This window comes from Neoarius graeffei, chromosome 6, assembly GCF_027579695.1.
Source record: "Neoarius graeffei isolate fNeoGra1 chromosome 6, fNeoGra1.pri, whole genome shotgun sequence".
Taxonomy (NCBI): domain Eukaryota; kingdom Metazoa; phylum Chordata; class Actinopteri; order Siluriformes; family Ariidae; genus Neoarius; species Neoarius graeffei.
The window spans coordinates 32,126,862-32,139,690 of record NC_083574.1 but is presented as its reverse complement, the minus strand read 5'-3'; the positions used below and the strand labels follow the sequence as shown (position 1 = coordinate 32,139,690).

Here is a 12,829-nt window from a genome sequence, read left to right as displayed (position 1 = left end):
GTGCTCCGGTTTCCCCCACAGTCCAAAGACATGCAGGTTAGGTTAACTGGTGACTCTAAATTGACCGTAGGTGTGAGTGTGAATGGTTGTCTGTGTCTATGTGTCAGCCCTGTGATGACCTGGCGACTTGTCCAGGGTGTACCCCGCCTTTCGCCCGTAGTCAGCTGGGATAGGCTCCAGCTTGCCTGCGACCCTGTAGAACAGGATAAAGCGGCTAGAGATAATGAGATGAGATTTTTGGGGCCGGTTTGCTGCCATGATGCACTCAGGCAGACCAGAAATACCCCTGGGAAATCCCCAATCATAACAAACACCCTCAATCACTTTGCTGTTGCACTGGTACCATGACGCTTCAGTGCACGGGCGAGCACCCTTGCACTGACATCACATTTACCTTAGCAACCGTCGCTACCCTTTGCCTGGGGGACAAGTGAACTTTGTTTACATACTGTTCACATACTGAAGCCAATCGAAGATGTCTGGCGTCTATTGCCTGAAGAAAACTACAGCTAAAAAAGCTCTACTACCGGATTACTTGGATAATCTTAGTCAGAAAGAAGCAAAGGATAGGCATACACAGAAATTAGAGTTTAGTAACAGTTATGATCCATACAAAATACCTCAAAACGCTTAGCGTTAGCTACATGCTGGAATATATACCTATACCTTCTTTTTCCCCGAAAAGTCCCTACACGGAAGAACAGTTTAAATAAATAAATAAATAAACTACAAAAGCAAGAAAAGCTTCTTTGTGTAAAGACTTTTTCCCGACATTAGCTTTTGGGAACAGAATGTTGCAAAAGCCAAAACATTTACTCTCAAAGGACTCCGACCTAAACTGTGGGCTAGATGGTATTCCCGGCCCTTCATGTCTCAACAACTCCACGGTCATCTAGTTACAGAGCTATTTGCACGCTATCATTTATATAGTGATGTTTATTATTGTTAAAACAATATCTGAAGTGTTATTATATCTTGCTCGACTTTCAGACAATATTTTAAGTTTTAATTTTATCTAATAGTGGATAGTACAATAATTACATGTACTAGTAGCAGTATTATTGCTCAAACATGTTTAATCTAAAGTGCTTTTGGTGTTTGAAGTATTAAGCAGACCTCAGTATAAAGAGCATTTGTGCAGTAAATGCAGTCTGCAGGGGGTATGATTATTTTTTTTTCTAACTGCAACATAACTCATTTAAACTTTTTGTTATCAGTGTTCTGGCAGTGATTCAGGTAATAAAACAGCATTATTATATACTACATTGTTGTCAGATGATGACTTTATTTATTGTTCATGTGAACCCCATGCTACAAACCACAGCATCACAGACCTCCACTTGTTGTAGCAACCTTTTCAATCATGTTAACAGTAAAAAGTGACAGTGTCAGTACCACCATAAAATGCTCCTAAAAGTCACCAGATGCTACCATATGGGCTCCCTTTTTTCAAAACCCCCCTCTCGTACCCTCCACCCTGTGGGCCACGCAGGGGCTTTATTTTAATCCTGGGGAGAACACTGTGTATGTGGTAATGTGTCTGTGGTTGAATGGTGGTAAATGGACAAAATTGAATTCCACGCCACTAACACAATACCTCAACTTTATGAAAACATTTTTATTACCTTTCAAAACTCATCCAGGGTATCTGCAAAATCATGTTATGTAAATAAAGGCACAGTTAAACAAAGTTGGCTACAAAAACAGCCGTAGGCTATGAGTAAAGTCTACGTTTACTCGTCTACTTCACATAGTTCTCATAGATGTATTTCTTATTTTTATATCATACTTAGCTTATTGCGGGCGGCACGGTGGTGTAGTGGTTAGCGCTGTCGCCTCACAGCAAGAAGGTCCTGGGTTCGAGCCCCGGGGCCGGCGAGGGCCTTTCTGTGTGGAGTTTGCATGTTCTCCCCGTGTCTGCGTGGGTTTCCTCCGAGTGCTCCGGTTTCCTCCACAGTCCAAAGACATGCAGGTTAGGTTAACTGGTGACTCTAAATTGACCGTAGGTGTGAATGTGAGTGTGAATGGTTGTCTGTGTCTATGTGTCAGCCCTGTGATGACCTGGCGACTTGTCCAGGGTGTACCCCGCCTTTCGCCCGTAGTCAGCTGGGATAGGCTCCAGCTTGCCTGCGACCCTGTAGAAGGATAAAGCGGCTAGAGATAATGAGATGAGACTTAGCTTATTGCATGTTGTATAATACAAATGAAATGAATATATAGCGTTTACTTTCAGGGAATGTGTATTGGTGTCTTTTAGTGGCACTGAAATCAAATCTTTAAATGTTCTGTGAGTAACTTGGCTTTAAAATGCTAAAATTTGACTTGTAGTTGAGATAAATACAAGAGAGCGATTTCAGTGCTAGAAAGCCTGTAGTTTTCATAACTTCATATGTCAAAATGTAACCATGTGAAGGGATTTCACAAATTAAGTTAACAAATTAAGAGAGCATACACTCATCGGCCACTTTAACAGGGACTGGTTCTTGATTCTAAGATTCCTGTTCTTGGCTGGCAGAAGTGGAACCCAATGTGGTCTTCTGCTGCTGCATGCTGAGATGCTTTTCTGCTCACCATGGTTGTAAAGAGTTGCTATGAGTTAATATATCCTTTCTGGCGGCTCAAACCAGTCTGACCATTTTCCTCTGACCTCTCTTATCAACAAGATGTTTACACCCACAGAACTGTCGCTCACTCTGTGTTTTTTGTTTTTCGCACCATTCTGTGTAAACTCTAGAGACTTTTGTGTGTGTGTGTGTGTGTGTGTGTGTGTGTGTGTGTGTGTGTGTGTGTGTGTGTGTGTGAGAGAAAACCCCAGGAGATCAGCAGTTTCTGAAATACTCAAACCAATCCATCTGGCTCAAACCAACACCCATGCCACAGTGAAAGGCACACTTTGAGATCACAATTTTTCCCATTCTCATGTTTGAATATTAACTGAAGCTCTCGATTTGTATCTGCATGATTTTATGCATTGTGCTGCTGTCAAGGGATTGGCTGACTAGAGAACTGCATAAATCAGCAGGTGGATGGGTGTTCCTAATAAAGTGGGCGGTGAGTGTATATTGACGAAATATATTCTACTGTCAATTGCTATGATATGCAGTATCCATTCAATGTCCATTCAGCATGTAAAGAGGTTTTGGATACTGAGTAATTAACTCTCGGCCAAACTGGGGAAAAATTAACTTAAAAAGGAGTCCTACAGTATATTCTAGCAGAAAGCAGGGTCTAATTGTGAGTGATGATCTTTCACGACCAGGGTCCAGCGTCGTCTGTAGTCTGACTGTCTCCAGCAGGTCCAGCCATAACACTCTGATAGAAGAGTGTGTGTGTGAGCACACACGCACGCACGCGAGCGCTTTAAAGCTATACATTGTGGCTGAGTGAGGGGAAAGTCTGGGATCTTGTTCGTTGTTTTGATTGATCTATACATAGGATATTAAAGGTATGCCATGAGCATGTGCAACCATGAGTCAGAATTTTTATACCTCCCGCAAACAAAGTTTGGGGAGGGTATATAGGAATCACCCTGTCCGTCCATCTGTTTGTCCGTCTGTCTGTCTGCATGTCTTGTAAGCACAACTCCTCCTAAACGGTTTGATGGATTTTGATGAAACTTTACACAGTTGAAGTATACCACCTGAAGATGGGCATGAAGAAAAATAATCCCGAACCAATGTCTTACTTCAAGGTCTATATTGGAGTACCTGTTGCTATCGGAAAATCATCAAATTACTGGAAAGAGAATACCGTATCCACTCACACTAGCCTGGCCTTGACAATCCACAAAGGGCAAGGCAAAACTGAAGAAACGTGTGTTGTCAATGAGGCATTTTCCGTGCTGGACAGTTTTACACAGCCATCAATAGAACAAAAACACTAGAAGGGCTCTTCATCTTAGAAGATATTGAGAAATCAAAAATGAAAGTAAATAAAAAAATTTCTGTCAGAAATACAAAGGGTGAAACAAGATGCTAAATTCTCACCATCTGTTCCACTGTCATTAGAGAAGTCAGCTACCAGATATTTGAAAATGAATTTCTTGAATATCAATTCACTCGTTCCTCATTTTTGTTCTCTGATGAAAGATGAAATTGTCCAACAGAGCCGTATCACCAGTTTAGCAGAGACCTGGCTAATTCCTTCTGACATCCATCCAGAAATACAGAACTTTAACAGCTTGCATCTTGATCATGTGAGTTGCCAAAGAAAACAAAGAAATGGTGGGTTGCTTCTATATATTCATCAGGACATACTTTCATTTGCTTCACTAAATATGAGAGATGTGCCGATTGATTATCAGATGATTATTTTGTCACCAGCTGAGGGTAGAGCAGTGCATTTTGTGGTTCTCACACTATACAATCATCCGAAAACCAGTGTTCAGGATTTTCTTTATGGAATGGAGAGACATTTATCCCAGATTCCAGATGGTGTTAAAGCTGTAGTTATGGGACAGTTCAACATAGACATTTTCACTCAAAACAGTAATACAAAGAAACTCTTGGATCTGTGCAAATATTACGGATTTCGCCAGTTGTGCAAGTTTCCCACACATAGAAGAGGACATTTTATTGACCATGTCTACACAAACGTTCATTTAAAACAGGGGTGGGGAACCTTTTTCCTATCAAGGGCCATTTCGAGTTTTATAACATCCTGTGGGGGCCAAACTAAATTTTTTAAGCCATAACCTCTGCTGAAAATTTTAAGATGCAGCCCATTTATTTTAGCTTTCTTTCATGCTATTCAAATAAAGCAACTTTATTTGTGTAACTTTTTGTTTTATCCCTTTTTAATCTTCCCATTTTCTTTTTAAATTTTATCCACCTCGTTGTTTTAATGCTCTATTTTTAGTCTTGTGTTCTTATTGATTTTATATGTACTAATGTAAAGCACTTTGAGCATTTTATGTAATGAAGATGCTACAATATAATAATATTTTACCAATTTTTATTATTATATCTGGCCGACATGAAGGCTGGAACTGCTTCTCTTTGGCGAGGCGTCTGATGTCAGATGGTACAGATGACGATGCTACTCACAGCTGGTTTTCCAGGTTTGGGTCAGTCAGTCTTGAGCGGAACCGATTCTTTACAAGGGTCAGTTTTGAGAAGAACTGCTCACAGCAGTAGGTTGTCCCAAACAGTGGTGCAAACTTCAGTGCATGTCTTCTCAGAGTGGGAAAATCCTCAGGACGCACATACAGTTTGTAGAACTCAAGCAGAGGAAGTTTGTTGTACCTAGCTTTGAGCTCATTGTTGCTTTGCAGCTCAATGATTTTGTGCTGTAGGTTGTCAGGCATATCAGTTGGTTCCATATTGAATGGTGTTGCAAATATGTTCAGGTCCTTCTCATAACTTCTCATCAGCTGGAACCTCTCTCCAAAGGCCTGGAGTAGTTTTGCACACTCCCCAGCATATTCAGATGTCACAGCAGGCAAAGTAGGAAAGTGTACAGTGTTTCCCCTTTCCAGTTGCACTTGCCACAGCTTCAGTTTAGCTTCAAATGATTTCACATTTGAAAACAGTGAGCTGAAAAGCTGGTTGGGACCTTGGAGCTCAACATTCAGTTCTGAGAGGTACTTGGTAATGTCCACCATGAAGGCCAAATCACACAGCCACTTGCTATCACTGAGTTCAGTGACTGGTTTGCCCTTCATCTCCATGAACTGCTTTTCTTCTTCCCTCAAGTTGTAGAAACGTGCAAGCATATCTGCATGACTCAGCCACCGCACCTCACAATGGTAAACCAGGTCTCCATACTCTGACTCAAGCTCACTCAGTAGCTCTTTAAACTGGCGGCTATTAAGTCCTCTGCTTTTAATGAAGTTGATGGTGGAAACAACAGTAGTCATCACATTATTGAGCTTCAGGGAATGTGCACACAGGCTCTCTTGGTGTATGATACAGTGGCACATAACCAACTCATTTGGATCCAGACTGAGACGACTCGTTTCTTTTTTAACCAACGCAGTCAATCCTTTCTGCACGCCAACCATGGCTGGGACTCTGTCTGTAGCCAGTCCACTTAGCTTGTCAAACTGCAGGTCGAATTTGTTCATAGCCAAAACAACTTGCTCAAACAAATCCTCACCTTTGGTAGTGCCATGCATGGCTTGCAAAGACAGCATTTCCTCCCGTGTATCAAACTCAGCTGTAATCCCACACACAAAAATGGGGAGTTAGGCGGTATTTGTGATGTCTGTTGTTGCAGTGTTGTTGCAGGCTAATGAGAAAAACTGAAAATCCCTTGCGGTATCCTTCAGTGTTTTCTCAATGTCTTGTGCCATGTCAGTAATCCGATCGGAGATGGTTCTTCGAGACAAACTCACACTTTGGAAAAATTTAACTTTGTCCGGTGTGCGCAGTTCCGCGGCAGCAACAAGGCACTCCTTCACAAACTCCCCTTTTGAATGTGGTTTCAGTTTCTTAGCGATTAGCTCACTTACCACAAAACTAGCATGTGTAACATTTTCTTGGTTACCTTGAGGTCTTGTGAATGTTGCTTGTTGGGCGCCCAAACTCCGCAGAAGAGCATTCATTTTATCCACACACACTTGTCCTTTCAGCTCGTCCAGCTTGGTGTGTTTGGTGCTGTAATGACGCTCCAGATTAGCCTTTTTCATCACTGCAAGTACTTCCCCACAAACTAAGCAAACTGGCTAGTCTTTTACTTCTACGAAAAAATAATTGTTTGTCCATTTTTCCTGAAAAGCACGACATTCCGCATCTACCTTTCTCTTCTTCATACTCGCCATGGTGCGTTTTGGTGAAATCGTTAAACAGTCTCTATGCCCGCTAAATGACGTGACGTGACCGTGCATGATCACGATCCACTCATGTGGGGTTCAGGACTCTGACCTTGGCCTGGAAAGACAACCACTCGCCTATTTTATTAATTACAGTCTCATATTTTTTCTGATATATATATATATATATATATATATATATATATATATATATATATATATATATTTGTGTGTGTGTGTGTGTGTGTGTGAGAGAGAGAGAGAGAGAGAGAGAGTAATTATGAAATCATCTTGCAGGCTGGATCAAACGGTCTCGCGGGCCGTATACGGCCCAGAGGCCGGATGTTCCCCACCCCTGATTTAGAAGATGTCATTCTCTCAACAATACCCGTGTACTACAGTGATCACCAACTTTTGTCTGCAGCCATACCATTCAAGTTTTTGCAGTAAATTATGCTGTTTTTAAAATAGTGAGTGCATATACAGTGGCTATAAAAAGTGTACACACCCTGTTAAAATGACAGGTTTTTCTGATGTAAAAAAATGAGAGCATGATAAATAATTTCAAAACTTATCCCACCTTTAATGTGACCGATAACCTGTACAATTCAATTGAAAAACAAACTAATCTGTGTGTGTGTGGGGGGGGGCATAAAAAGCATATAATAAGCTGGTTGTAGAAGTGTGCGCACCCTTAAACTAATACTTTGTTGAAGCACCTTTTGATTTAATTACAGCATTCAGTCTTTTTGGGCTCACACCTGCCATCAATTAAAATGACTCTGATTCACCCCAAATAAAGTTCAGCTGTCCTAGTAGGATTTTCCTGACATTTACTCAGTTGCATCCTCCAGCAAAAACCAGGGTTCACAGAGAGCTTACAAAGCATCAAAGGGATCTCATTGTTGAAAGGTATCAGTCAGGACAAGGGTACAAAAACATTTCCACAGCATTAGATATACCATGGAGCACAGTGAAGACAGTCATCAAGAAGTGGAGAAAATATGGGACAGCAATGACATTACCGAGAACTGGACATCCCTCCAAAATTGACGAAAAGACGAGACGAAAACTGGTCAGGGAGGCTGCCAAGAGGCCTACAGCAACACTGAAGGAGCTGCAGGAATTTCTGGCAACTATTGGTTGTGTACTACATGTGATGACAATCCCCCGTATTCTCCATATGTCTGGACTATGGGGTAGGGTCACAAGACAGAAGCCTTTTCTTAAAAGAAAAGCATCCAGGCCTGGCTAAATTTTGCAGAAAAATACATCAAAACTCTCAAAAGCATGTGGGGAAAATGTGTTATGGTCTGATGAAACCAAGGTTGAACTTTTGGGCTACAATTCCAAAAGGTATGTTTGGTGCAAAAACAACACTGCTCATCACCAAAAGAACACCATACCCATGGTGAAGCATGGTGGTGGCAGCATCATGTTTTGGGGTTGTTTTTCTTCAGCTGGAACCAGGGGCTTTAGTCAAGGTGGAGGGAATTATGAACAGTTCTAGATACCAGTCAATTTTGGCCCAAAACCTACAGGTGTCTGCTAGAAAGCTGAAGATGAAGAGGAATTTCATCTTTCAGCATGACAATGACCCCAAACATACATCAAAATCAACAAAAGAATGGCTTCACCAGAAGAAAATTAAAGTTTTGGAATGGCTCAGCCAGAGCCCAGACCTAAATCCAATTGAAAATCTGTGGTGTGACCTGAAGAGGGCTATGCGCAAGAGATGCCCTCTCAAGCTGACAGATTTGGTGCACTTTTGCAAGGAAGAGTGGGCAAATATTGCTAAGTCTAGATGTGGCAGGCTGATAGACTCTGACCCAAAAAGACTGAATGCTGTAATTAAATCAAAAGGTGCTTCAACAAAGTATTAGTTCAAGGGTGTGCACACTTATGCAACCAGCTTATTGTACTTTTTTTTTTTTAAAATGTTTTTCCCCATAACAGATTTGTTTGTTTTTCAATTGAACTGTACAGGTTATAGGTCACATTAAAGGTGGGAAAAGTTTTGAAATTATTTATTGTGGTCATTTTTTTTACATCAGAAAAACCTATCATTTTAACGGGGTGTGTACACTTTTTATATCCACTGTAAGTAATATTGCAAATATTCTTGGCCACATCAGTTGATTTTATTGATTCTTATCCATAAAATACACAACAGATGGGAGGATTTCTTACTGAATGAATTTCAAAAAATTAAGAATAATATTAATATGTATTGTTTTCAAAAATCTTTAATCAACCAATTTCGGTTTCAGAAAGGGAGATGATAGAGCACAGGATTTATAAATCAATTTGAAATGGCCTTATTCAGTCTTCAAGAAGACACACTGTGTTTGTTCTGTTTAGTGTGTCCTTTCTGGACATTGCTGTTTCACTGTATGAAATTGTACCAAATGGATTTAGACCCTATATATTATTGAGATGAATGACTAATAGGAATTTGAATCATGGTGTTGCAGGGGTATCATTTTTAAGTTCACACACAGTTCCAGTTGACAAATTTTGTTGCGAGCAGGGGGTATTCTATAGTGAATTTACTCACAGTTCTAGTTTTGACTGATCTGTACTTAACAAGTAGGATATTAAAGGATATGCAATAAGCATGTGTAACCATTAGTCATAATTTTTTATACTGCGACTGGATCCATTATGAATCACAATTTAACGATCTGAAGTTGACCATTGTACACTGAAAAGGACACGATCATCCCTGACCACCCAGCTGGCTTTTATTCCCCCACGAGAATGAAAAATAAAAAAGGATGCATTTGCCTTTACAGCTCTTCCTGAGCATGCACTACATTATTATCTTCCTTATGCCTTTTCAGACACAATACCGTCTAAGTCTAAAGTCCTTCCCGCACCATAGGGCAGTGCCAATCTCTGTTCCTGTAGCCCTCAGCCTCTCACATAGCTGGGGTTACATCCTCTGGTAACTGCAAGAGTTTGACTCCCCACCTCACATCTGTATTGCAGCATGCCTTGCCCAATGGGGGTAGGTGCCATTTTTATGACGGTCTTTGGTATGACCCAACTGTGAGTAGAACTCACGGTCTCCCAATTGAGAGGCAGACATGCTAACCACTAGGCCAACTCGTGGTAATACTATGATTAATCTTTTTCCAAACCCAATAGAAAATGTCCTGTGATCTTGAGTGTTTGTTATCATTGGAAAATTCCAGTGTCCAAAATAGCCCCACAAATATTGTACTAATTTGCCCCCCACCCTTAGCAGAGCCTGCATTTCTGAGCACACGTGTTCTTGTGCTGATTGCTTGATTCTTCAAGAGAGAAATCTCCGTAACCTGTTAATTTGTAGAATAAAATTTGTAGAATAAAAGGTTAATTTTTTTTTTAACATGAGTGGTAAAATTAGTTTTTCTCTGTATTTTCTCCTCATAGGGTGTATAATGGTGGCACGTGGGCTGAAGCGTAAATTCCGTGATGTCGGAGGCCCAGGGTGGGAGAATCAGCTGCAGTCCATGCTGAACATTTCTATAGACAAGTACCAGCGCGATCAGGCCCTCATGGAGCCCAGCTTACTGCGCTCTGTCCTCATCACCAACACGCTCCGTCAGGCCAAAACACACATGGAATCTGGAATTGAGAACCCTATGAAAAAAAGTCAAACACATCATCCAACAACATGTTTCTGGCAGGAACGTGGCATGCCTGCTGGGTTTGAAGACATGGAGGATGATTTCATGGAGGATCTATCTTTATCCACTGCCATTAATGCCATCTTGAAGAATCTGGACACAGCTCTTGATGGTAGCTCTGGATCATCTGCACCTCAGCAGTTACCGTTAGCTTCCATGGAAAACCTTACAGGAGACAGGACCTGCAAAAGGTGTCCAAGCAAAAGTTTATCTAATCATCTGCAGGACACTGTTCTAGATGATTTGTTATTGGACTTTGATACTTCTATATGTGAAGGGGAGATGTCTAACAATACTTTTGACCTTTCTGTTGATGAATTTGTGAAGTATTTACCCTGTGTGCCCTGTTTCGAGGATGACATAGGGTTTTTACCTTCTGTGTAGTGCACTGCATGTCCAGTGAGGATTTGGCATTCAAGTCTCTTTATATTTATACCATACAAGTTTGAAATAGTGGCTCTATGAGGATATGATTGTACAAATTATAATTTATAAAAAAAAAAAAAAGATACCTGGCTTCCACGCCTTATGTAGGTAAGGAGCAGTTTGGCCTTCAGCTCCCTACTCCCTCCTCCCTAAATTTGTACCACATAGGGTATAAATGCCTATTACATCCTGTTTAGTGCACTGTGTCCAATAGGACGATATTGCTCCCTATACAAGTCCAATGCATAATATTTTGAGATATGAATAATGGACTCATTGTTTATTACATATGGAATGAAACAAGGCTCATTCGCTGTGTTTAGTGCCATATGTCCAATAGGGAACTATTTGCAATTCATAAGTGCAATTTATATAGTAGAAGTACACTACATAGGGTATGAATAATGGTGATCAGTGTTATAGTCGAGTCACTAAGCCTTGAGTCCCCAGTGTTCAAGTCCGAGTCAAGTCTTTGAATAAAAAAAAAAATTCGAGTCTGGTCCGAAAACAAGACTCCAACCGCACCGTTTGACGGTGGTTGTTTTAGCACCATTAACATTAGTTTGTTCCTGAACATGACGTATGAACAGGGGAATGTGCATTCTCTTTGTCAGGGAGTGTGAAGTATTCTGTCGAGATAGTTGGGAGACAGATGTAAGTGCAGAAGGTGTGTTTATTAATACAAGTGAAGACAGGTAAACAATCCAGAATGGCAGGCAAAATTGTAAAACAGTGAAACAGGCACTAGGTCAAGCGAGGCATAAACAGCCTATCGTAGACTCGGCAGAATCAAAGACGAGAAACAGAAAATCAGGGATCAGGAAACCAAACAAGGAAATAAGGTTCGGTAATGTGTCAGCAACGCAATTCAATACTTCGCAAAGTAAGTGTGTGTTCACGGTTTTTATATAGGCACACTGATTGCACCTTAAGCCTGTGCAGGTAGATGTTTACGGCACACGCGAGAGAGTCTGCTTGTCTACATGTCAGGAAGTGGGTTGGCCATGTTATATTGCCCCTAGGTGTGAATGTGTCTATGGTGCCTTGTAATGGACTGGCATCTAATCCAGGGTTTAATACCACCTCAGGACAAGTGTTCCAAGGATTGGCTCTGGATCCAAAATGAATTTGACCAGGATAACATAGTTACTGAAAAGTGAGGTTGAAGTTATGGGGGGAAATTTTTATTGCATTCCCATTGTGTGCACTACATAAGAAGTGTGTTTTTGAGAGCTTATACATTACAGGCATGTAGTAGATGCTCTTATCCAGAGCAACATACAACCTACTCAGAGCAGCTTGGGGAACAGTTAGGTGCCTTGCACAAGGACATCAGCCATTCTTGCTTGGGGAACAGTTAGGTGCCTTGCACAAGGACATCAGCCATTCTTGCTGGTCTAAGGAATTGAACCAGCAACCTTTTGCTCCCAAAGCTGCTTCTCTAACCATTAGGCCATGACTCCCTGCCATAGTAGTAGCGCCATGCTCAACATGGCTACCTGGACAGGTCCTTACTTTATACATGGGTAAGCTCCATAAAACTATATTGAAGAATAGTGCCTTCTACACCTGATTTAGTGTATTCATACTCTGTCAGGTGCCTTATAATGCCACAGGATGGCATGGTGGAGCAGCTCCAGGGTCTCTGGTTCAATCCTGAGCTCATGTTACTGTCTGTGAAGTTTTATATGTTCGTCTGTTTGGGTTTCCTATGTGTTCTCTGTTCTCATCCTACCTCTCAAAACATGGGTCAGGTTCACAGTAAAGACTGATGAATGATCATAATGTCCCAATCACATTAAAGGTTCCTCTTGCTGAAAATGTGCCTTACTAATATCAGGAAAAGTCCATAGAACAGAAAATTTAAAATTGAACGTCTGTAATTAAAGCCATATATCACTAGACTATTACACCTTTTAATAGGTTTTGAAAATGATAATGTTTGGAAATACCTTATGTGACTGATTCACTTTGCTGC

The 12,829-nt window shown here is 41.0% G+C and overlaps 1 protein-coding gene across 1 annotated transcript; it reads left to right on the top strand.

Moving 5' to 3' along the window:
• The first annotated feature begins 10,172 nt into the window (after nt 1-10,172).
• Nucleotides 10,173-10,809, top strand: sertad3 (SERTA domain containing 3). Its single transcript, XM_060924333.1, has one exon. The coding sequence runs from the start codon at nt 10,177-10,179 to the stop codon at nt 10,807-10,809; it is 633 nt and encodes a 210-aa protein (XP_060780316.1). The 5' UTR covers nt 10,173-10,176.
• The last annotated feature ends 2,020 nt before the right edge of the window (nt 10,810-12,829 follow it).